This window comes from Rhipicephalus microplus, chromosome X (assembly GCF_043290135.1).
Source record: "Rhipicephalus microplus isolate Deutch F79 chromosome X, USDA_Rmic, whole genome shotgun sequence".
Lineage (NCBI taxonomy): Eukaryota > Metazoa > Arthropoda > Arachnida > Ixodida > Ixodidae > Rhipicephalus > Rhipicephalus microplus.
In genome coordinates, this window is record NC_134710.1 from 54738099 (window position 1) to 54762594 (window position 24496).

At 50.2% G+C, this 24496-nt stretch overlaps 1 protein-coding gene across 5 annotated transcripts in view; it reads right to left on the bottom strand.

The window, feature by feature from the left end:
• Nucleotides 1-7456: 7456 nt before the first annotated feature.
• The window catches only part of Eip75B (Ecdysone-induced protein 75B), a 92329-nt gene continuing 75289 nt past the window's right edge, over nucleotides 7457-24496 (bottom strand). For 2 of the 5 annotated variants that reach the window (XM_075876660.1, XM_037427167.2), the window contains exons 2-6: nucleotides 12100-12188; nucleotides 10740-10884; nucleotides 9494-9732; nucleotides 8819-9218; nucleotides 7457-8734 (exon numbers count right to left, since the gene is read on the bottom strand). In XM_075876660.1, coding sequence (XP_075732775.1) covers nucleotides 7821-8734; nucleotides 8819-9218; nucleotides 9494-9732; nucleotides 10740-10752 — 1566 coding nt within the window. In that variant the 5' untranslated portion in view covers nucleotides 10753-10884; nucleotides 12100-12188 and the 3' untranslated portion in view covers nucleotides 7457-7820. Of the gene's footprint in view, nucleotides 8735-8818; nucleotides 9219-9493; nucleotides 9733-9987; nucleotides 10140-10214; nucleotides 10385-10739; nucleotides 10885-12099; nucleotides 12189-12756; nucleotides 13028-24496 lie in introns of those variants that run through there. The other 3 variants (XM_037427166.2, XM_037427169.2, XM_037427170.2) reach the window with 3 other exon arrangements.

Here is a 24496-nt window from a genome sequence, read left to right on the forward strand (position 1 = left end):
CCGCTTTGAGAAATGAGATCCAGTGGTATGACATTTATAAAAAAGTAAGCGCGCGAAAGAGTATATGGCCTGCGCAGATGAGACGCGTGTGCGCTTGAGCAATCTGGGACCTGAACAAAGAAAAATCATACATCGACATGCTCTCTCAATAGTGACCAAATTGGCACTTGCGCAAGTGTGGTTTAGCGTACAGGACGGCACTGGCGAGCACTCGCAGACAGCGATCGATGTCGCAAGTGTGCCTAAATACTGAAGGGGAAAAAAATAAGGAAAATGGGGAAAAATGAGTCAGCGTTGAAGAAAAACATGTATATAGTGCCGAGATGGAAGCAAGAGCGCGTGGCAGCCTTTTGTTGAAAAGTGGTTACATTATCAGCCGCACTGCTTGCACCAGAACGCACTGTCAACGTTGTGGGCTTTTGTTTTCCGACCGTTAGCGGCTTATTTGGTTGATCAAAAATCTTCCGTCGTAATCCATACCGTTATGAAAGTGGATTTTACTGCGAAGCTCTTAGCCGCTAGTCAGCCGGGATTGCTCGCAACAGCGAGTACGTGGAAAATGCAAAGAGATCAGGGATAGAAGCGAAAGGTCCTTAGGTATCGCCTATGATCAGGTATCACGTAGAGCGCAGCATTCGTTTGGATAGTGAATAAGCAGTATAAATACGAGCATCCAAACCCCATGATTGATGATAATGTACGCAATTTTGATTGAAATATTTGTCTTTTTCTTTATGAGACCGGCAGTATTACTATAAGCGAAAATAATAAATAAGGCGTAATAAGCACGTGCAAGGCTCAGCGCGTGTTTCTCGGTAAAAAGTATTGATGTGCAAGCTGCTTTTCTTTATAGTGTGTGGGGAGGGAAGGTGTTGTTCACTGTGGTGGTTTATGCAATTTCATAACTCGCCTTCAATACTATAGAACACACACACACACACACCCACACACACACACACACACACACACACACACACACACACACACACACACACACACACACACACACACACACACACACACACATATATATATATATATATATATATATATATATATATACATATATATGGGAATAATAATTTTCCGATTTACTATGCAGCAAAGAGCTTGTCAGACGGCTAAGACATAATGAACCGCCGAGATGCTCAGTTCACAAAACTCCTCTTTCGCAAGTGCGTTTTTCTAATGGTGAGGCAGCTTCACTAATATGTGCCACGCTGTGGTTAACTCCAAAAGCTTCTTACAAAAATATTTACCGTAAGGCGTAAGGCCCTGTTCTTCTTCCGTGTTCACATATTGTTTTCCTGGCAAGTCGTGTACTATATATATATATATATATATATATATATATATATATATATATATATATATATATATATATATATATATATATATATATATATATATATATATATATATATATATATATATATATATATATTATATATATATATATATATATATATATATATATATATATATATATATATATATATATATATATATATATATATATAGCCAGCATATAAATAAACGCTACACCGCAGATTATCCTGTCCAAGACCTTGTCTCACAGAGGAACATTGTTCCAGTCTTGATCATGACGGGGTGCAACGTTGTTCTTGTTAACGCTCTCGCATAATACAAGATACTTTCTGATTATCGATCGCGGCACAAATAATGCATCGCACTGAGCAGTGGTCACTGTCTTGGGAACTATACAGTAATTAGTCATTCCAGCTGTGCGCTGGCGCATATCGCACGAAATGTCGCGTGTATGGCGATCACGTGTTTTAACTGCCCGTTAATTGGCTCATCTTGCATATGCAACGTGATCGAATGCTTGTTGCCATGCAGTTCCTGCCGCTCGTTCTATACGGTGCATCGCATTCAATTACAGTGTTCCTAATTCAACGCAGTGCGAGCAATATCCATAAGTAGACTAAAATGCAAGATGGCACTAAAGTTCAAATCCGATATTGTTAAGCTGGAAGTAATTCTACACTCACTTTATCCTGTATTTTTTTCTTTCTCTTCGTCGACGAGGGCAGCTGAACAACAAAAAAAGTATTCCTCGTTCAGTAATAACATTGCCACCTGTTATAGAGCCACTGATGAATGACGTCTTCTTTCTGATTCCGCGAATCGCGAGGTCCATGCACTTGCGGTCTTCAGCTTAGTTGCGAAACAAGGGTTACGTAAGCGAGCACCGGCGTGCACGCCAATGGAGCTGTGCTAAGTTACAGCCCCACCCATCGAGCTCATGGCCCCTCTCCCAATTCCGTACGAATGAAGTTCTCCTTCCGTTTTCTTTTGATGTTTGTGTACCTCACAGGGGCCATGTGTGAAATGTGCTTTGTTTATTGTGACTGCGGGAGTGCGTCTCGCGTGCCCGGAGCCTGACTCGGGAAATGATACGCCTTCAGTCTTGAAAGCGTACAGCAATAAATGAATGAAATAATTAATCCGGGTGCGAACGATTCAATATACTTATCAAGACATGTCCCCAATGGTAGCTTGTTCTACACCAGTGCTATATTTTTGAGGTCATCGTCCACAAGCTCGAGTCCAAAGTGTGTGCATGGCCGTTGTGCTTCTTACAAGTCCAGAAACCCCTCCGTGTGCACCGCTGGTCAAATGTGTGAGGCATAGCAATGAACGTACTTCGTGGTACAATATACAGCGAAGTTCTGCATGTCTATGCGAAACCAAAAATCAGTGCGTCCTATACGTGAATAAAACTCTCAGCATGTACGCGCGCGCCTTAGAAGCTGGCCCACGAAAATTGAGAGAAATCGTCCGCGGGATTTCTGTAACACAGGAATCGCGAAAGACCCTCTGCTCGCGTCCACTAAACATTAAGAAAAGAATACAGGGGCTGCTAACACGAATTAACATTTCTGGACAAGACCCGAATAAACTGTGGGGTAAAAAAAAGAGCGACTTCGCACGTTTCAGCTTCGCTGGTTAACCATATGTGTTATTTGAGAGGTCACTTTTTGTCAGTGCACCATTGTGCAGATACTAATGCTTGTCTATTACGTTGACTTAAATTTGGTTCGGAGATCACTGCGTTTATAGACGTTCTTCACCGTTCGCTGGCCGCGTTCACCAAAATAGGCGAAATGGGGCCATTTTCGAACAACTCTACCACAAGAGTTTTTTTTTTTTAAACTTGTCTTTAAGAATTACCCCCTTTAGGTGCGAAGGCGAGCAGTAAAAAAGCTAATTAGTCGGAGAGCGCGAAGAGCTCAAAATTTCAATCGTTATCGGATAATCGAGGGAAAAAGAAAAGTTCGCTTCCTATATTGAACATTCTCACGTTTCTGAACGGCAACTATTACGAGGCTTGCGCAAGGGACGTTTGACATAACGTGAAATGGATGCACGATGATTGACGTGGCTGAATGCCTCGTGTGTATGCGTGGTCACGTGATGCATATATGTGTGCACGTATAGTAAACACCGATATATGTGAAATAACGGAGTCCCATACAGAAGATTCATTCAAGGCAGTCCCACATCCGTGGGTCAGTCTCCCTCACGAGTCCAAAAGTGAAGGACCACTTTGTGAATTCCACAGTGTATTTGGTGAACGTCATTGAGACTTTGGGTTAGTCAGATTGGAACGCGATGCGAGCTTCGTCTCCCTTTTTGCGTGATTGGAGCCGCTGGGCAAGCAAAGCGCGGGCTGCGAGGTCCATGCGACCGACACGACCGGCGTCCACCCGATACCGTGATAGGGCTCTTCAAACGGACGGAGGGGCGTGAGACATCAAAGGCTTTCGCCTTAATAAGTGTCGTTACGAATAACATCAAGAGCGAATTCCGCGACCGAATAGCGCGGTATATTCGATTTGTATATCGCACTAGGCATGTTTTTATGTTAGGCACATTATTAGCAACCACTATCCGCTCAAGCGACAAATACTGTGCATACGGGGGTGGCGGGTATCCTTTGGCTGCAGCCACACTTGACGTATTTCGTTTGCATTGGACGCTATTGTATAGATTTAAGTGCGTCGGCTTCTGCAATGATACCCAAAGGAAATCCTTTACCAACACTAAACGACCGAGCGTATAAACTTATCCGTATACACTGTTCGGTGTTTGTTGAGCTATGAAACTTTCCGTATGAGCCGATAGCCATTCTGAATTCACTTGGCTCACCCTTGTACTGACCAGGTAGCCAAACTTACGGGTGCCAAACAACCGTAATAGACGTGCTCGTCTTCTCACGAGGCTATAGGATCGCGCGGCCAACGTCCTTCGGTTAAAGCGAGCTGCACGTTTTATTCATTTTCTTCACTCTTTAGCTGTGCGCTACATATGAAAAGTGCTCATAGCATGCATCATGAAAAAGAGGCCTTGGCGTCGGCCTGCCACAAGGACTGCCGGCTCCTGAACCATGGCTCCTTCTCGAGACCTTCGCACTGCATGAGAGCCGAGGTGCAGGTATACCAAAGTTCGGGACACGTAAGCATGCAGTGAACTGTGGCACAAGTATGCGACGACGGATATGCTTCCTTTCCTTTTATTGCAGGTCGCATGGACGATTGGATGCTCAAGAGTGCCGCGTTGTTCTCGAGTCCACCCCTGCGTTCATGACATTCGCAAAAGACGCATAGCTACCTGCAGACAGAGCAGTCTTTGGTAGCCAACGCGAAGTTATTCCACGCTCTATAGTATTTGAGCAATCCCATCCCTCTTCCAAGTGCCGGATTGTAGTATCGGATTGTTCCAAGCTTATCGTTTCGTATATAGCTGGGGAATTGGATTCATTGCGAAACAGGGATTTATGAGATCCGGCAAGGCTCCGGCATTTACTCCATGGTCCGGCAAATGCTCCGATTCGTTTTACGCTGGCGCAGGTACGGCCCGGCCCGGCGGAGCTGTATGCATGTTTCTTTTTTTTTTTGTATTTAAGACACTTCCATTTATTCATAGAAAGTCATGCTGATCGATATATCATGTTATCTTTATTTCACTGGATACATCGCCCGAGGTAGCTGTATCTGCTCCATTATCGCAGCTTCGTAGACACTGCCTCCCTGAGCTCATTGACACATTACGTTGTACTCCAAGGCCCCGTACTCAAAAACGTCTTGCGCTAGAATTATTCCCCAGAGTGGCCCTCATCCAATCGTGATGCTGGGATTGAATGGGCCGACTGCCCAGTGACAAGTAACACTTTGTGAATTCAGCCCCTCAAGCCACAAGCGGAAATTGTTTAACTCCTTGACTTACTTTAGTAGTTGTGCCTTTTGGGCGATGAAGACTCGCGGCAATTTTTTTTTCTGATAATTCCCTGTGGGATTCGATCTTAGATACTGTGGTTACAGATAGGCGAAACGAACAGCTGGGAGCTGAGAGTTTGAAGGAATGGACTATTCCATATCCGCATAGCATACACGAACGGCAAAATTAATTTCCTGTTTTAAAGGCGCATAAGCCGAGTCTGGACTCTGCACCAATTATACTGGAATTCACACTATGCCTCAATAATAAATTATAATTTATTGTACTCTGCATTCGCACTACCCATGGTATGGATGATGCAATATTTATTATATGCCGCGCTGCAAGCTATGTTTCAAACGAGCTTGCCTCAACAGTGGTGAAAAACGAAGTCAATTTATAGGAAGATAGTTTTTAAAGTATTTCGACAGTATGCCAATGAAAATGGTAAAATGTGGTGTCAGAAACGCACGAACATACTTCATTCGTGCAGAAAGTATATAGCAGTGAATAATAACGTGACCTTTGGGTTGAACGATTGATACTTTCATACGCTCTTGCTAAAGCTTTTTTCTTCTTTTTTCTGCGTTATATATATATATATATATATATATATATATATATATATATATATATATATATATATATCGCACAACTATAACATATAGTGAGATTTTTCGACACTTCCTACCTCACATTTTTATCTTCAGAGATAAATACAAGTAAGTGCGTCAACACACCTTTCGCAGAGCTCCACGTGTGATAACATGGCGTCAATCTGCCCATATGGCAGCGTTGTTCTGCAGCCAAGGGCGAGGTCATGGCATATAACTTAGAATACACTTATTCACATACGCACGCCACCCCCTGCGATAGCCTAGAAGGCTCACCGCGTGAAATATCGTTCAGCCGTGATGAATTCCCACTCCTTCCTTTCGGCCGTCGGTGAATAACCCACGTCAGGTTCTAGCCAGGATTTTTTTTTTTTTTCGGAGAGAGAAAGAGGGGGGTAGCTCCTAGTCCACCTTTTAGCTACGGGCCTGACCCATGCGTGATACATGCTAGTGCACAGCTTCGTCGTCAAACTCACCTCGTCTGCGGCGGAACATATGGAGGCCCACCCAATTTGTAAATGTCAATTGCCAACATTTATATACGTTTGAAGTCAGCCGTATAAAAGTACTGGCAATAATGCCGCGAAATGTCAACCATAAGAACAGCTTGCAAGATTTCAGCGAATCAATTCCTGTCCACTAATGTGAGTGTCGATGCATCCAACAGCATGTTTGCTCAAGACACTTGGGCACAAATTGATAGCGCTAATCTCGGAAGTGAAAGAAAGCACGATAACGAAAGAGATAGACACACTACACAGTTTCTTCTACTTTCAACATTTGCGCTACCATGACATATTTAAAAAAATGCCAGCCCACCCAAGTTATCAATGGTATTAAGTCACTTAGGCGCATGCATGCTTTCTCATCTGAAAATTTCGGGCAGTAATAATATGGTTAGCGATTAGCATTGCGTTCCATATACTCATCACATAACTGCACCAACACGCCTGTGCTTACCATTCCGCTATTTACTTCGAGGTTCGCACGTGTAACTAAACAATGCAATTTTAGTCAGCAACAGGGAATCATAACTAATGTAGCAACAGAAGTGTGCCTATCCATTGAAAATTTGCGTTCGTGCAAACAACGCAGGCCTGGCGTCTTTCTTTTTTCTTCTTGCTATTAGGAGCTAACATACAATAATGCACATTTCGTGCCTACTAATTACGAATATGTAGAAATCAAATCTATCGGTGCCAAATGCATCAGATGAGATTTGCCCCATACTCAATCTCGTTATCACTGCTTCCTTTCAGCGTCTCTTTTTTCGTTACTCCAGTACAGGGTAACCAAACAGACGTGCGTCCTCCCTGGCTTTCGCTTTTTTTTTTCTCCCACGAAGACGTAACTAGTGTGCCTATGATATAAAAATAGTTTGACAGCGGCATTCTGGGCGGTGTGAATAGAAGAATCATCCGGAGAGCCGAAGCTGGCCGCTGGGACCAGCGTCAGCTCTCCGGAAAACAAAATCTGTAATTAGTTGGAGCAACCTGGGGTTACGGTGGGCCGAGGTCAGGGGTCCACTGTCGCCCGTGGTTTTATTCTTATGCCTCCCACTAGGCTCCAAAAACCGACGAATAAGTGACACTACAACATAATTAGGCTGTACCATTCCTTTTTTTTTATTCTTGAAGAAGTGGCTTGAAAGGAGCCTTTGTACAGAATGATGAAACGGGAGAGTACCGACAACACTCTAAGACAGAGTCACCGGAGATGCACACACACATGCACGCGCACATACATACATTCGATAATTTACAACACCTTGCTAAAGACGAGCTCCATAAATAATGAAAGCACACCAAGACAGACACAACAAATGATTGCACATAATACTGGCTCCCGCAACAGCAGCGCCATCGAGGATGGTGTCCCACCATAAGTTATATTACCCTTCTGTACATTCCTCGCGTGATAAGTTATGCGTCCATGCGCCCTATATACACTGGTGGGGGGAGGGGCCTACGTCTCGGTCTTGAGCGGCGGCGTGGGGGGCTTCTTGGACAGGTTGAGCGGCTGCGGCCCTTCCTGGGTCGGGACTAGCGGCGGGCTGGGCTGCGGACTGTAGGGGCAACGTGGCGGCGAGCCCCAGCCCTGGAAGAAGCCCTGCGGACCCTCGTTGCGCATGATGATGTTGTGGATGAGGTCGGTGCGCTTTATCTGCTGCTCGTTGAGGAAGCGTGGCGCTTGCTGCAGCCGGCCCACGAGCGTGCTGTGACTCGAGGCCAGGTCTGCCGAGCTGGAGGCGGCCTCCTTGCGCACCGCGCGGAGCTTCTTGTGGTGTCTGTAGGCCTCCTCCATGAGCTGGTGCGGACTGACGAGCGGCGGCGCCTGCAGCGCACGCTTCAGCACCGGCATGTCTTCGTCGGCGCGGTCCGGCTCGTCGGCTGGCTTGTCGTCCAGCGAACGCGGGCTCGAGCACACCGATGCGCTGGGCGTGCAGCAACCGGGCTCCTTGCCGCTGTCGATGCCAGAGTCCGTGGGAGAGTCGAGCCTGCGGACCTTGGCGAACGGCTTGGCCGGGCTGTCCGGCGAGTAGTCGGTGGTGCTGCTTGAGAAGGAGCCCGAGCGAACGGGACTCTTGGCACCATCCAGCGAGTTGGTCGACGAAGCCACCGAGTGTGGGCTGGCCGGGCTCCAGTCTTCCGTGGCACCCCACTGCTCCAGGTACGGAGGCGTCGCAGGCTCCATTTTGTAGGCCAGAAGCTTTTCCGAGTGCAGCGTGTTGAGCGTGCGCAGGTCTGGCACCTTCTTGAGCAGTTCGGCGCAGAGCTGCGGCCGGTCGGGATGGCCCGCGGCGACGGCCTTTTGCAGCACCTCGCTCAAGCGCCGCTGCATCTTCTGCACCAGGTCAACGTTTCGGAGTCCGGGCCGGTCTGCGCAAGAACAACGGGAACATTTGTCACTCGAGGTCCTCCTATGAGGCAGATTGAAAAAGGCGGCTTCTGGGCAATACTCACCAGGTGCAATGACCACGACGGAGCAGAAGAGACCCAGCTCGGCGTCCGACAAGCCCAAGGAGTTGAGCCGATCGGCGAAGTCGAACATGGAGTCAAGCAGGAACCGTGCATTGCTGGCCGAATGCAGTGACTCGCGAAGTAGAACCTGGCCGTTGAGGCACACCATGGAGCTGCTGCGGCTGTCAAACATGCAGGCCAACCGTACCAGGAGTACTTCAAACACGCCAGCCTTGAGCAGCGTCACTTGGTCATCTTGTGCCAGGAGACTGAAGCCAGGAATACGCTTCGCGAACTCAACCACACCGCGGATTGCAGGGGAGAAGCGTTCAGAGAAGTCTTCCATTAGCCGCGGGGCTCCGTTGCCTTCGGCTGGTTGCGTAGTAGGATTCAAAGGACATGCCTGCGGACAAAGCGCCAAACAGAATATTAACATCCAATATTCGTTTTACTCTGGTGTTTCGGATAATACAAGATTAATTATCATAGCGACAGGTGACTGGCGAGAGAGCGAGTCACCCGGCGCCATTCATATGTCAATCACTGAAGACTCATCATGACAATCCACAATCAAGTGCAATGGCGGAGTACCACGAACTTGCATCATGCCCACACCAGGGCTAGCAAGCGCGCTCGTGGTACCCTACCGAAAAGAGAAGAAACGTGAAATTTACGCACCAGCTGTGGAGGGCACAAGGTGTAGACGGGGTGGGCGCGGGCGCGCTCCAGAAGTGGGGCAACCTTGTCGCTGGTGAAATCGCAGGTCTCCTCGTGTGCACGCACCACAGTGTCAAACAGTCTCATCTCGTCTTCCAACTCCACAGCCAACGCCTTTTCTTGCGAGCTGGCGTTCACCTTCTGCATAGCAGCGAGGATCTTCGCCTTCTCACGCTTCGGCACTCGTCCGAACCTCACGGCTGCATGCGAAAGAAAAAAAAAAAGAACTACGGTTAGACACCGCGCACTCGGAACCCCGAATTTTTTTGCCCCACATTTAACTTTACGGCCCGTTTGAAAACCCGTGGGCCAACATTTCCCCGCACATTTGACTTAACGGCACGTTTAAAAACGTGTGTGCGTAAGCATCGTGCCCGTCAGCGCGCACGTTGCTTTACCCACGACACAAGCACTGGCGTTACGAGATCGAATGCGGAACAGAAGCGCCGACGTACCCCGCATGACCATCTTAGCGCAACGCGCGAGCAACGTGCAGCACCGGCGACTGTCCCGGCGGCGACTCCGGCGTAGCGCTACTTCCGAGGGCACGCACACGTCGAGCACGCCGAACAGCGTCCGCACTGCTCTCCGGCGGCCAACGCGAGAGCGACACCGCGCGGCGAAAGTGTCTGCTACGCGTTTCCGATCAACAGATGGAACAGTCCCGTAAACTGGGCCTTACGTTTGCCGTCCACATAGTAGAGGTAACCACCCGGTCGAGGAGCCATCATCATGGTCATACCAGGCCCGCGGTCCGAGCTCATGTGCCTACTGCGTATCGGCGCTACCCATCGATGCTGCCGCCACAAGGAAGAGCGCCAAGCGCCGGTGAAATAACGTCACTCCTTTTCCGCTTTCCCTCTCGAGCTCCTGCCCTTGAACTTGTTTAATAACGCCCGCGCGGCGACCTACTTCTGAGTCGACCTTGACGGCGCGCCATCTACCGCAGGAAGCAGTGAACTTCCGACGAGCGCCTCGCCATCTATCGAGAGAGCACCAAAACGCTCGTCGTCGATGCGCGTTGCCCGCGAAGTTTGTCGTTGGGCAAGGTTCTGCCGAGGCGCATTAAAACGACTGCGGACTCGCGACACGGCAACACTTTTCGGACAACTTCAACACTATATTAAAAAGAACGTATGGCACGAGGTCAACTCCAAACACAAATGGTTTGCAGTTGTCTCGTGTAGACAATCTAAAATACACTTACCATCACGAGACATGCCGACTGCGATGCACTTCTTGAGCCTGCAGTACTGGCACCTGTTCCTGTTGATACGAAGAATTGAGCATTGTTGATTTTTGGTACAGGGCCGGTACTGAATTTTCTGCTGGATGCTCCTCCGGAAAAAGCCCTGCAAATACAAACAACACATTGACCGTTTAGAACGACACCAAAACTGGGCTAGAAGATTTGTTTTTTTTTGTTATTATTTCGGTTGTAAGTGGCATGCCCCCGAAACGCAATAGTTACGTGGAGTAGCGTCGCGAGAAGCGTCGGCGCAGCGACAATAGCGCCACGAAAGCGACACAAAAGATCCGGCGCGGCCGTGCTCGCAGAGGCCAAGTGCGGCACCGCTTTCCGGGGCATGTGCCAAGCACCAAAACAAGGGCCACGCACAGGAAGTGACCGGACGAGCAAAGCTTTCCGCGTCCCAATGGCTCCGTTTTGTTTTTCCGACGCTCCGAGGAGAGGAGGGTTGTTTTGACCGTGACCCCGGCTTCTAAAAAAAAAAATGGCGCGGTTCGATGACCTGGAGGGCGTTCAACCCGGCCCGGCGAAGAGAGGGCCAATAACTTTCCATCTCTGCTGACGGCAGCCAATAGGAGAGCGCGGCGGCAGACCAATGGCGGCACTGGAATATGTGATTTTGGGTCTCGCGGGAGCATTCACCTCCAAGAGTTGAATGAACGCGTCAAGGACACACCTGCTCGTCGCCATGGGAACGACGAGGGTGGCGGACCACTTTTTGGGAACTGGAGCAGGGGACAAATTCTGGGGGGAACGCGAAACTAGTTCACAAAAGGGACACAGAAGGCTTCGAGGCGAACAAAGCTGCCGGGGAGCGCTTTGTTCGCTTCCTCGCCTTTGGGTGCGCCCTGATCGGAGGAACTCCTTTATGAAACTTATGGGACAGGTTGCGTGGTGCGTAGAAAGTGAAATACTGGGACAACGTAACTTGAACTCAAGAATTTTCCAGTAAGGATCACGCGTGCGTAGTAATGAACACACTGTCATTCACGGAACTTTTTGCGAGCTTATTTTCATGCTGTTCCTATCTACGCAACAGGAGGGGAGAAGGGCTTTCCGAATAAAAAATATTTTGCGGTGTAAGAGTCACACGAGAAGCAGTTGTTTGCACATATACTTTCGTACATTTCGCTGTGGTCATATCAGCGGCACAAACAACGGCTTCACGCTGTAAGGCACTTTGACGAGTGACACTTGGTAGCTGCAAGTATGCGGGTGCACTGACATAGCGTAGCGCCCGTCGCAAACAAGCAGAGCACAAATGCCTTCCGTCACATGATTTTCAACACTACTGCCTCATTTTTGAGGAGACGCTCACCTTGCATCCTTCGCAGGAGTGAACGCCATAGTGGAAGCCGCTGGCCTTGTCCCCACATACTCGGCACAACACGGTGGTCCCGTCGAATTCTGAACAAGGAAGAAAGAAAAAAAACGGGCAGGCGTTCAGAGCGGTGCTTTCTGAGCGATGTTTTGTGGACGCTCCCCAGCCCACCCGCTCCCCATTCCCCACGCTGGCGTTGCCAAGAGCAACCAAGATGGCGCTCGCGCGGCGCTAGCTCACTCGGTCAACGAACTCGCGGGGCGCGCGCTTTCTCCCTCTCCCGAGCCTGCACACTGGGTCAGTGAACTCCTCCGATAAACATTTTTTCGTCTCGTCGCCATGGAAACCCGCGGGTATTCGGGTCAACGACTCTCGGGGAACAAATGTCCCTAGGAGCACGCTGCTCGGAGCCGCGCGGCGAAGCCGGGGCATCGCCGGCGACTTCGGGCGGGCCGTCGCCGGAGTCCCGCTGCTGCCAGCGGCTGGTCGCGCCACGGCGGCAGCGTACGACTCCGGCGACTGCTGCTCGCGTGACGACGCAAAAACCTTACTGTTTACGGGAAGCACGCAGGGACATCATCACGCCACACACAGCCGCCGTCGGTACGTAATCCTGTGCGCCAAAGACGATGACGGTGGCCACCGAACACACACCTATTTTGAGATCAGCGTCCTTTCGCTCGAGCTGCTGTTGCTGGAACGGCAACGTCGCCAGGAGCTGGAGATCCTTCTCGGTGAGAATCATGGCGAGCGGCGGTTCAGCACATCCGTTCACGAGAGCGCTCCGCCGGAGAACTGCCGCTTCCTTCCGCTCCTCCGAGTGACAGTGAAAGTAGACGGGCGGCAAACCGGTTTCAGCGCGGCCGACGACGCAGCCTGACTTGTCGGCGCGGAGAAAGCAGGCCAAATCGTACAGCTCAAGTTCACCGCTACTAGTTTTGTGCGCGGGGCTCCGCTCCTTCCCTCGCCATGTTGATTGACGTGAGCGCCGGCGAGGGCCAATAGGAGCGCGCCGCGCCGGAAGCTGATTGGCCCGGCGGAACTGCGCCCGCCCCCTTAGGAGTTCGATGACCCAGCCACTACGCCAGTGTGTCGCTAACCTCGCGTTTTATGGATCAATATTTGGTGTCAACGCTCCACGTGAAATACTTTTTTCAAGGGTGCAAACTTCCCGCTGCCACAAAAGCGGCTCGGTCACTGACATGGCAGCCATTGCTGTGGACGGTCTTGTCTCCGCCCAGGGGCCTGAGCCCTGGGCTCTCTCGCGCCTTTTTTTTTTCTTTTTTCTAGTTTGTTTATTTGCGGGGTTGTTATCCTCTCCACTCTCTCTCTCCCGCCTTCGTTTTCTCCGGTTGACGCGGCGCCTCAGGTCAGGCACCCGGAGCTCCGTGTTTTTCCTCGATGCGCGGCTGCATAGCAGAAAGAAGCGTTGCCGTTCCTAGTTGCCCTTTCTTGGTGCGCGGCGCTGCTGAACCCCGCGTGACGCTTCTTAGGCCTAGGGCACGTCGCACCTGTTTCTAGCGCCGTTTTCGGCGTGTCATTTGTTTGGCGTCTTCGCCGCGCGCCGCATCAAACCCTTTACTCGGCGCGACAGCGGTTGTACTGATTACTCGTTGCCGTGGTAGACTGTATTTGTGTGCTGTCGTCGCTACAGGTTGCCTAAAGTTTTAAAATTTACGAGTGCAGTTGGCGATGAACATAACTGAGTTTTACTTTACTTTCAACTTTTGAGCTTTCAACATTATTGTTAGCACGTAATATTTTGGTTCTGCGTTTCAACCACACTCACTTAGGCTAAAATTGCAAACTAGTTAACAAGCGTTTAACTTTTGATGACAGATGTGATTATAAAACAAAGTATACGCCTATACTGAGAAGCATCGCTACTAGGTTGTTGGAGCTTGTCATAACAAAAACGCATACCTTTTCCTGAACCACAAACGACGTGCTGCATTAATCCTCCCTGGCAGCTTCAGCTATGTGTTCATTCACCGGCGCTTAGCCGCAACGGACTTTCTTATCGGTTACTAACACCGCAGATAGCACAGCCGGATTCGCAACGGCTGTCTTTCCTTTCTTGGGTGAATATTTTCGTCCCCACGTTATTTACCATCTGGGAGCCGTGTTCCGCTTTTGTTTTCCGCCAGAAACAGAGCGCCCGCAATCGTCGGTAACCCGGCAGGAAAAAAGCGCGCGTTGCGCAACGCGGAGAGCCCCCCAAGCTCTGGAGTTGGTCGAAAGGCGCCGATGTGGTGGCCGTGTCCAGAGGTGCGGGGGGTCCGACAAAGGCGCGTTTTTCGAGGAAGGCGGCCGCATTTTTGCGGGTCCTTTTGTGTGCCGCCTCCGCGCTGGTTTTTGTGAGCGCACCGCCACACCCCTCCGGCTTCTCAGAACTTCAACTATGGCCCAGTTCCCCTCCTCGTGGGGCTGACCCGCGAGAGAGCCCGTTCAAGGCCGCAGGTCGATGCACTGCCATCGGCTGACCTTGGACGCCGCTCGCCTGCCTCGCTCGGCTGGGAAGCCTTGAAACTCGGTCAGAGAGCCCCGTGTTGTGTACGCACGCGCCCCCAGGTGCGAACGGAATGCGGCCCTGGCCAACTGGAAAACCCTGGCGCCTTCCGTCGGACAGTCCGTCCGCGCATTTGTGACGCGCTCCCACAGCCTTCAAGGCTCGAATAGCACGCATCGCGGCCACTGTCGCCTGATGCGTGCCTGCGATTCCTACAGATACGAACCCACTTGTACAGTAACGGCGTGATACAAGCGAAGCCGACCTCTAGCCACACGAAGCTCTGAATTGCAAAACAGTCGAACACATCCCAAGTTGTTACACGTGATGACATTCTCTGTTATGTCACTGACTGCAAGAGTGGTAAAGCACTTAAAAAAGAAAATGACCTTGTCTCTGAATCAGTGAAACTGAATACTGAACCATACCTCGTTCAGGGGCTGAGAACGCTTCCTAAGCTATCAAAACTGTCGCTTTATTGGTTAACCGAAGCCACTCTTTTGTAGTTGTTAAATAAACATAACTAGAAATATTATCATCGCGGCGTATAAATGTATTTCGTCAGCGAAACAAATTCGAGGACAGAAGCTCTCATTGATGATTTTATGGGCACTATAGCCCATACACGTCGAGTATTTTTAAGCATTTTAGGAATTCACGTACTACGTCGTCACTCTAAAGACTCTCGTACAGACATACGCACTACAATTCTGTGAACGAACCATCCATTATTTCTCCCCGTCATATGAATCAGTACGTTTTCAGATGTACGCAGCTCATTGATACGAGCGCGCCCTTCCCCGAAGAGCGTCCGACGCCAAGCCTCGACATGGGACATCTTTTGCGGGGTTATCGGGGCAGGACGGCCCAAGTTTGGCTACTCGGTGCACGGTAAAACGGACCCACTGGGTCCTATCTGGTGGCGATACGGTCCAAGAAAGTGTGGGAGCCATGGCGGCTGCAGCGCGTGCCGACGACCTTGCGGAAGAAGCCGGCGCGTTGACCGAGCAGCTCGGTTCGTCGTCCGGAGGAAAGTGAACCCGTCACTAGGACAACGCTCGCGCTTCCGGCCGTTGACCGGCCGCTCTCCCTCCGGGCGCCTTTTGTCAGGGGCCGAAGATAATCGCAGGTCGAGGAACTCCATCCAGCCGCAGGAGAAAGTGTGAGCGCCTCTCTCTCCCCTCGCCGCAGGGTTCCGACCCGGGTTCCGACTAGCAGCACGGCGAGGCCACGCGTAGCTCCGATACTTAGCCGAGTGTTTTCAGACGCATGCCATTGCCATAGAGAAAAAAAAAAACACTTGACACCGTGTGTAGTGAATCGTGTGGGTACTCTGTGTAGCTACTACCATTTTGCAAACTTTCACCTGCTCTTAGTACACTTTTTTTTTTTCAGTCTAGCCCCAACCACAGCTTCAAGAGAAGCTACGACACTACACGCCACGTTCGCCATCCTGTACAATAATGCACTTGTTCGCGATGATCTCGTTATATTACCAACATCGTTCAGACGTCCTATGCGCCGTATAAACACTAGAAGAATTGTCTGGAAAAAAACAAACAAACAAGTAGGCACCGTACCAAACTGACGTTCACTGTCGAGTCTGACTCGAATATGTTCAACGTCACAGATGCGATAAATATCCGAAGCCGTGAGTTTTCATCGAAGCCTCCCTGGCGCATTTTTTCGGCGGATGCAAGATTAACGCTTGACGAGGCGGGGAGTCGGTCATAATGCGGGGACAGGAAGCAAGGGGGCAGTCGCACGGTTCTAGGCCCGCAGTGTGCGGCCAGTCTAGGCATTGTCGGCGAGTGCGCAAAGTGGGTGCGCCCGGTCCCTTTCTCCGAAGGGTGCCAGCGCCTTCTTGAGCGCCCAGGTCTGAGACGACGACTTCCTCTGTTGCATAGTACGGGCCCCGGACTTCCTCTTGCGATGCCCACCCTGACATCTGCGCGAGCACCCGAAAGATACGCATGCTTCAGCCGTTTCTAGCTGTTCGTGTACGCTGCAGCGCTAGATCGTCACAGCTTGTTTGATTGTTCCCAATCGCTTCCCATCCCCGCATATTTTCCCCCCTTCCTGGCTACGTTGACCGCGCGGCACTCATCTCTCTGCCGACCTTTGTTTGGACGCGTCGAGTGGTTCAGTGACCTCAACGCGCCCGTTGTGCTATCGGCACTCGAGCGAGATACGCGCCTGCCCTCCTTATTTAGACCTGGGGGCCGGCAGCCTGCGACGAAGTTGCCGACTTTCACTGAACGGGGTGCAAACATCGACACACTCGAAATTGGGAGGAGCAAACGAGAAAGTAACATTGGCCGCACAGACGAGGACACGAAAGAGGCGCGAACACCGGTATATAAACCACGGCTGAGCGGAAAGATAGAACAAGTTCAACAATGCGTTCTTTCATTTTATTCAATCCTCCTCTTGCATGGCGTACTGGACTAGTCAACTGGCTTTGAATTTAACGGCACATTCTTCGCGGCAACTCGCACTGGGGATCACCGTTTACACGGTCCACAAGGAGGAACATTTAGAAGACGCTCTCGACATTATCAGCTATACAGCTCGGCTGCATTGCGCCCGGAAAGCTAACAAGTTCATTGCCACAAGTATGAGAACTATAGACAGCGCGCTGGGGACTCGGAAGCGTGCGCTGCTGTACAGCAGCTGCGCCACATTCGCACTTGTGTCGCGTTTGACTTTTTGTTCGCGGGAAAATGATCGTCGTCGCATAGCGTTCATCGAGGCCAAGACATTTCATCTGAAGTACTACTTCAAAAAAAGCTTAGTACGTATTTACGAAGCGGTCTCGTAAGCCCGATAATCTGCGCATTATTTCACTGTTGAATCACGACGTACAAGGTGCGTCGAACGAAACCGTGCTGTACGGAGAACACAGCTTACGGCGAATGCTGGAAAGATAAATTCCCTACCGAGAATTTATCGGTTCTTATAACGGCTCTTATAAACCACCAGCAGCCACTTGGTACGAAACGGCTCTTATAAACCACCAGCAGCCACTTGGTAGGTAGAACAATGCTATAGACAATGCTATATAGCGGAACTTCCATCAAGCAAAGAAAAAAACTTTCTCTGATTCAAGGAATAATTTCAACAGTGATAAGAATGCAATCAATTAGAGATGCGCGCGGCCAAATGTCATAATGACTGCTCCCGTCGAAAAAAGAAAAAATGCTCTGAGAAACTGGTTCGCACTCTACACCGCGTACAAAGACGACCATGAGTATTTTCTGGGGCAAATGTGGAGCTTTCCCAGTGAGGGACTGCGGGAGCGAATAAAGAGTATTTGTTTTACACTAAAGCCTTTGCAGACAGAGCTAAGCTAGTGTTATAGCCCCTCTCTGCGTGCGCGTAACTCACAAATGTCACACCCAAGTGTTCGCAGCAGTTGTGTGTGTTGTCCTTCCGTCCACGCCATTCATAAGGGACCAGGAAAAGAAAGAAAAGGGCCCGGAACAATCAGCACGGTCGACGACTCTGCCGCATCGGTATCGACCCTATTGACTGAGCAACCAGTTGATTAGCCGCGAGCATGGGGTGCCGCGTGGCATGTATTCTCGCGGCTATCGGCAGTGCATGCTTTCCTGCCGCTCCTGCTATAGTGGTCTGTGTTTGAACCAAAATAAACGGCCGCTATCGCAGAGATGGGCGACACCTGCTTGGCGGCCCACTCGAGATGCCGGCTTCCCAAGTGTCCAAGAAAACAAGGCGCTCTAAAAGCAAAAAAAAAAAAAAAAGCAAGAGCGAAAAGCGAGTCAACAAAGACTGGCACTTCAAGGGCGCTCAGTGTGCGCTTAAGGACAAAGGGTGCAACGGCCCCCGGTCACGTCGTCCCCTCCTGTAACCACGTAATGCTGTCACCAGGTGGAAAGAGGCCTCGTTATTGTACACTACAACGTCGGCCGAGGAAAGGCGTTACGTAAGGAGCCACATCGCTACATTCTCCCCGAGTAACTTCCCGCACGATTATATCCGGACTCGGCGCACGCAAGCGTCTTACGTAACCGACGCTCCTCTCGGAGGGCGACGGAGTCCTGACTCGACAGAAGAGACGCTCGGTGGATTTCGTGGCTGACAGTTGCACCGTCCGCCTCTCTTCGACGACCGCTCACCGTTGTGGGCCCGCGGACCTCTCCAACCGTCTCCCGATTTTTGCTTCTCGTTTATCCCCTCCTCTTGGCCCATCCCTTGTGAACCACTTCTGAGGTGAAGCGCTTTGATGCAGACACTTGTAGGGTTCGCTCTTCTTTTGATTTTGCTCCTTTTAATAACCACTGCCCCCCTTCGACAAATCGAAATAAGGCAGCATAGCGTTAATGCAAAGCAGCAACGCCCTATAGGTTGTGCATGCTTACTAATCATATCGGTGGCACTGATAATAGAGGCAGTAGGAAAGAAATCTTCGTTCTATTCTAAATTGTCTCACCCCAAGCGGGACCGAAAAAATATAGAAGAGCCCCGGTTAGCAGTAAACGACACTCCCTGCCAAGATCGTAAGCCCTGCGGAGTCCGCGCCGTACAGGAAGGGAAGCGCGCGACTGCTCGGTTTGCGGCCGCTTCCGTCCGCGACTGCTGCTCCAATTAGGCGGTGAGGACCGAGAGCGCTCGATCGATAACCGCGCGGGTCGCTGACCGCGGCCGTGAAAGTTTCGCCCCGGGTTCTGTTGAACCCGGGGCGGCGCGCGGTCCTTAACCTTGCTCCTGGAAGCCCCTTCTTTCGCGCGGGGGAGAGAGAAGCGGCGTGTTTTGGCACCGGGCAATGCTCCCGCGCGCGGCCGGTCGATCGTTTGGTCCGCGCTCGGGGGCAACGGTCTCCGGAAGCAGAGCGTCGTTGTGAGAGCTGTTGCGCGACAAATGGCTGCCTCTGAAACAGTGCGCGCGGTGAGCCCGACTCTCTCCCCAGATCTCCTTAAAGAGCGCGCGCGCTATTGTGTGTCCAAGAACCGCGACACAACGACAGAGTGTGTCAGCGGCCGCTCAACATCTCCACACGTGAGACGGCACGGTGTCGCAGAAAATCCAATGCGGACGTGCCTCGCATCCTTCGAGGGGGCGCGATAAATGGCCGCGAATATAGCGGCACATGCTGCAGGGACAAAACAAACTGCTTGCGTATGCGCCCCGCAACGATTGTTTGACGCAATCTCTCAGACATTCGTCATGCAGCGGCCCTTCATCATTTTTGTACGATGTATCTCGCTGCTCGTGCTATTGGAACGGCATCACCATGATAAGTGCCACGACATAAAATTGAGCACGTGCAATTTCATTTGACGAGTAAGTTTGTCCCCCACCCTTCCAGCTATATAGCAGTGTATAGTCATATCCTTCGAGCCAAGCACTGCTGCAGTCGCATGGTAAAAAGATAAGCGAGAGATGGGGAGAAATCGGGGACGTCTAAATAGCGTAACCACGAGAGACGACTTATATAGGTGCCACCGTGCACCCACGTCTTCGAGCTGCCGAATACTCGCCAGTTTAATCAATACCAAATGCTGGCTCATATTGAAGCAACTATTATATATGCTAAAGAAGCAAAATAAAACAGCGCGATTGGCGCAAAGTATGACTACTTACCCCATTGACTTTTTTGTTTAAATATACATAACTAACGTTCTTTACAATCAAGAGGCACTGCAAATAAGGAATAGTATCACAGCGAGGCTATGATGTTATTTCTTCTTTTTTATAGCGTATTCTTTTTCCACGACCTATATAGTGTGGCATGCAGACGTTGCCTGATTATACTCCAATGTCCAAGAATAAAGCTTTATTTTTTTCACTGCGCGATTCTGCGGTAAATGCCGCATCGGCTTTCCTTGCCTCACGTATACCACTGATGTCGGTATATACATCGCTACGTCGATATACGCTGCGTTAAGTCACACCATCCAAATCGAACTGATCCGAGACCCACACAGAGCTTGCGGCCGCCTTAAAAAAAAAAAAGAAAATTGTTTCGTGTGACTTCTAAATATTACAATTGCGTCAAGCGTGGACGAAAGTTGCCATCGAAAGGCAGCTATTCCGTCGCGGGAACTCCAATTGTCCGCGACGCGCTCACATGATTGGGGTTCCTCCTGATCTCTGCATACACTGTATACACTTTCTTTTGCTGCGGCATCTAAAACTTTAGTCGCGTTTCTCTCGTGTGATCTGCGTTCCGCTATCTATTCGCTCTTATATCTCTAGCTACCTGATTGTCGCCCCACCACGGTGGTCTAGTGGCTAAGGTATCTGACCCGCAGGTCGCGGGATCGAATCCCAACTGCGGCGGCTGCATTTCCGATGGAGGCGGAAAATGTTGTAGGCTCGTGTGCTCAAGATTTGTGTGCACGTTGAAGAACCCCAGGTGGTCGAAATTTCCGGAGCCCTCCACTACGGCGTCTCTCATAATCACATGGTGGTTTTGGGACGTTAAACCCCGCACAAATCAATCACCAAGCTACCTGATTGTCTTCAGACGAGGACTGCAGTTTCTTGTATATAAATAAAATACTATAGGAACTCGAGGGCTTTTTTAAATGGCATCTGCGACAGCTCCGACAAGAAATTACAGGAACTCCAGAGAACTGCTTCCACAAAAATTGCCTTAGTGAGCATATACTGCTAGCGACCGAGAAGTGTGACACCATCAGGACGGGGAACAACAACAAATTAAAAAAAACATAATAAAATCAGAATAACGACTACTTAAAATGAGGTACTCCTGGTCTACTTCGCAAAAATACCATATAGGCGGAGTAAAGAAAAAAATATGAAAAATACCCCCAACGCACCTAGGCTCCGTCCTCACGGAACAAAATTTGTGTTTCGACCATGCGGAGTAACAGTAAGGTTCTAATGCGGCGTTGCTTAAGGACAAACTGTATATATTCCCGCCCGAGTGTAGGCTTCCGGTTAGAGAGTAGCTTAAAACTGGTATTCTTCAATGGGAGACATCCCTGACCTTGCGTCTGTTAATGTGGAAGAGAGGTTGCAGTTTAGATGCTGCAACACGACGGCAGTGACAGGAAAACCGTATGTCTCATTCCTAGAAGAAAGTTCTGCTATGGGGCACCTCTATAGACATGTAATGTTAAACAGCAAATGACCCACAAGAGCTAAGTCCTGCCTGAGAACAGCGTATTCAACGGTGCACATTTTGAGGGAAACGGCGCGTTATTTAAACACTGCAGGTAATTTCGAACGTGTCGCTCCCCCCCTTTTTTTTTTGCTATTCTTTTAGTTTGCTTGAAGTGGTTATGCTTGTGATCAAAATAATAAAAGTCTAATGCCACGACACAGACAGTGTTGAGCAACAGCACTTCTCACTCTGGAAAGAAGTTTCTGCATCTGCTTCGGAGATTCGATCACACACACACACAAAGAAAAAGGTCAGCTAGACGCCTCGTGAAGCCACGCTCACCGCCTGCGTAATGAATGGGAGCGCCGCTTGAGAGGGGACAAAAGAAGTATAGGGGACAAAAAAAAAAACAGACGTTCATTTCGAAACCCGAACAGTTTTCCTAAACAGCAGACCGAGAGGAAGTACAGCTGCTATATAATTTGGCCACGCGGCGCACAAGTTATGCATTGCTGGAGCGATCATGCATTGCTGGAGCGAGCATTGCTGGAGCGATCATCACTTAACGCCTTACTATGCTCGAACTAACATGTTCAAGTTCAGTTTTTTTCCCCCCTTCTATTGAAGACTGGAATTCGTTACCTGGTACGGTTCACGCCCATCATCCAATTTTCAAGCCGACATCCATGACATGCGTCTGTAACATACCCTCATCTATTTGCCATTGGTGTTAGCTCTTGAGTTGCATTGTTTCTTTATTCTATTTTCATTCATATTAATCACATGTTTGTGCACTTTTGACCCTGTATAACCACACATCTGTATTATGTTACCTGTTTACATAATTTTCATTCCTGTCTGTTAAAATTCCGCGTATTTTGTACACCCACTCCTGCCATAGCGCACATAGCGCTGTAGTATGTGCAAATAAATAAACAAATAAATCTGTCTTAGAGCGTGCGTTTTCGGGCGAGGCTTGCTTTCGCTAAGCCTCGCGCGCGCAGTATATAGGGCCGCCTCTTCTCCGGGCCAAGCCGTTCGCGTCCCTGCGCCTGCGACACGTTTTGCTGGCCATCTTTCTTTTCCGGACGACGCAAATCTCTCTTCTCGGTCGTCGTCGACGGGAGGAAACCGCGTCTCCCGGGGCATCGGCAGCGTGTTTCCACGCACAAGGAAGCAGGAAGAACGGAAGGGCGTCACAGACTGGCGGGGAAAACGAGGGACGCGCGCACTTTCGCAGCGTCAGCGGCGACGCCAGCGTCCGTAGCGCTCGCACACACACACGCCCTTAGCGGGTGAGCCGCCGCCGCCGCCGTGACCTTGCCTGCCCGGTGTCATCGAACCGAAGAGCCTTTTTCCGAAATAGCGCGCCCGTCGCAGGCCGGCCATTCGTTCCGTCAACCGGGATTTCTCCGAACGAGGCTATGACAGCGCTAGAAAGGCCACGACCCGGCGCCTATTTTCGAGCTCGTCTCCCTCGCCCCTTCTTTTCTTTTTTTGCCATATTCTCGACTCCGGGCGCGGACTCGGCGAGTGTCTTCTCCGGGTGAATGGGAGGGTTCGAATCCGCTGTTGACCATCGGATTTTACGACTCTGCGACGCATCCAACAGCAGTGAGATTGGCGATCGCGTGATGAATCTATAGGAGAGTTAGCCACAATGGGGACAATGATGATGCATACGCTACACAATGTTCGCACTGAATACAGTCAAGACGCATGATATTAGATGTGGTCCGCGGATCTAGAAACTATTACACCACGAACGTTATCGCGGCTATTTTCCTCACCACCTATGAACGAAACTGTCGCGTTTCAACGATTGAGCTACCAGCCAACAGACTTGTACTCGCAGGGAACACTTCTGGTTTCATCGGTACAGACGCAGCCGGCGAATATCTTCCACAATGAAAAGAAATGATGTGGTTTGGGTGGATATGAGGGATTGCAGTTTGTCAGCATCCTCCTCGAAGCGATGTCGTGGCGCGGAAGCGATTTCGCCCAAGTCTTGCAGACAATTGGGTATCGAGGGATACTGTCCGGATTGCATGCATGACACTGCATACTTGGCGCAGTATTACGTTACAGCACCATTTCTGCAGAGCAGTGACGAGGCCAGCCAGCTGTAGTTCTCACTTTCGTGATTAACCAGCCAGACTACCGGGGAGTTTTTCGTTGCACAGCTCATATTTGTTTCCTCTTCGTGAAGAAATCCAGTAGAGTAACCTAACAGTAAAGATTTACAAGCGCCAGTAACGACAAGATGAGCTGAAAGGAAGAGTGCTGGAAAAGACAGGCTCGCTTTATAACAGCGGGTGGACCAAAGGTGGGGTCACACAAAACACCGCAAAGCCAAGAAAAGCTCAGACTATGGCAGACACCCCATATGCATCGCGAATACCGGAAACCAGCCCAGGGTCTCGTACAGTGACCCTGTAGTAGAACCACCAGCTCGGGCCATCGGAGCAAGCCGCCACCTTCTCGAAGGCAGGTTGTTTCTCACGAGGCCAGTGGCTCTCGAGCCATGGACACAGCGGGTCCCAACAAAAGCAAAAGAAAACGACAACAAAGAGCCACTTTCTGCAAGGTCTCCAGGGCGTCGAACTGGGCTTCTGGGGAACCTGAAATTCTCCCTTTCTACAAGTCTGTCCCGGCGAGACTGGAAGAAACACGGAATAACATAAAAAAAGGTGGGACGACGAAGGCGAAAGCGTTCCTTTTTTCAGGGAAAAGCAAAGAAGAGGCGGCGGGGGGAAAATGTGGGGAAGCTTTTTCTTCGGCGACGGCGCACC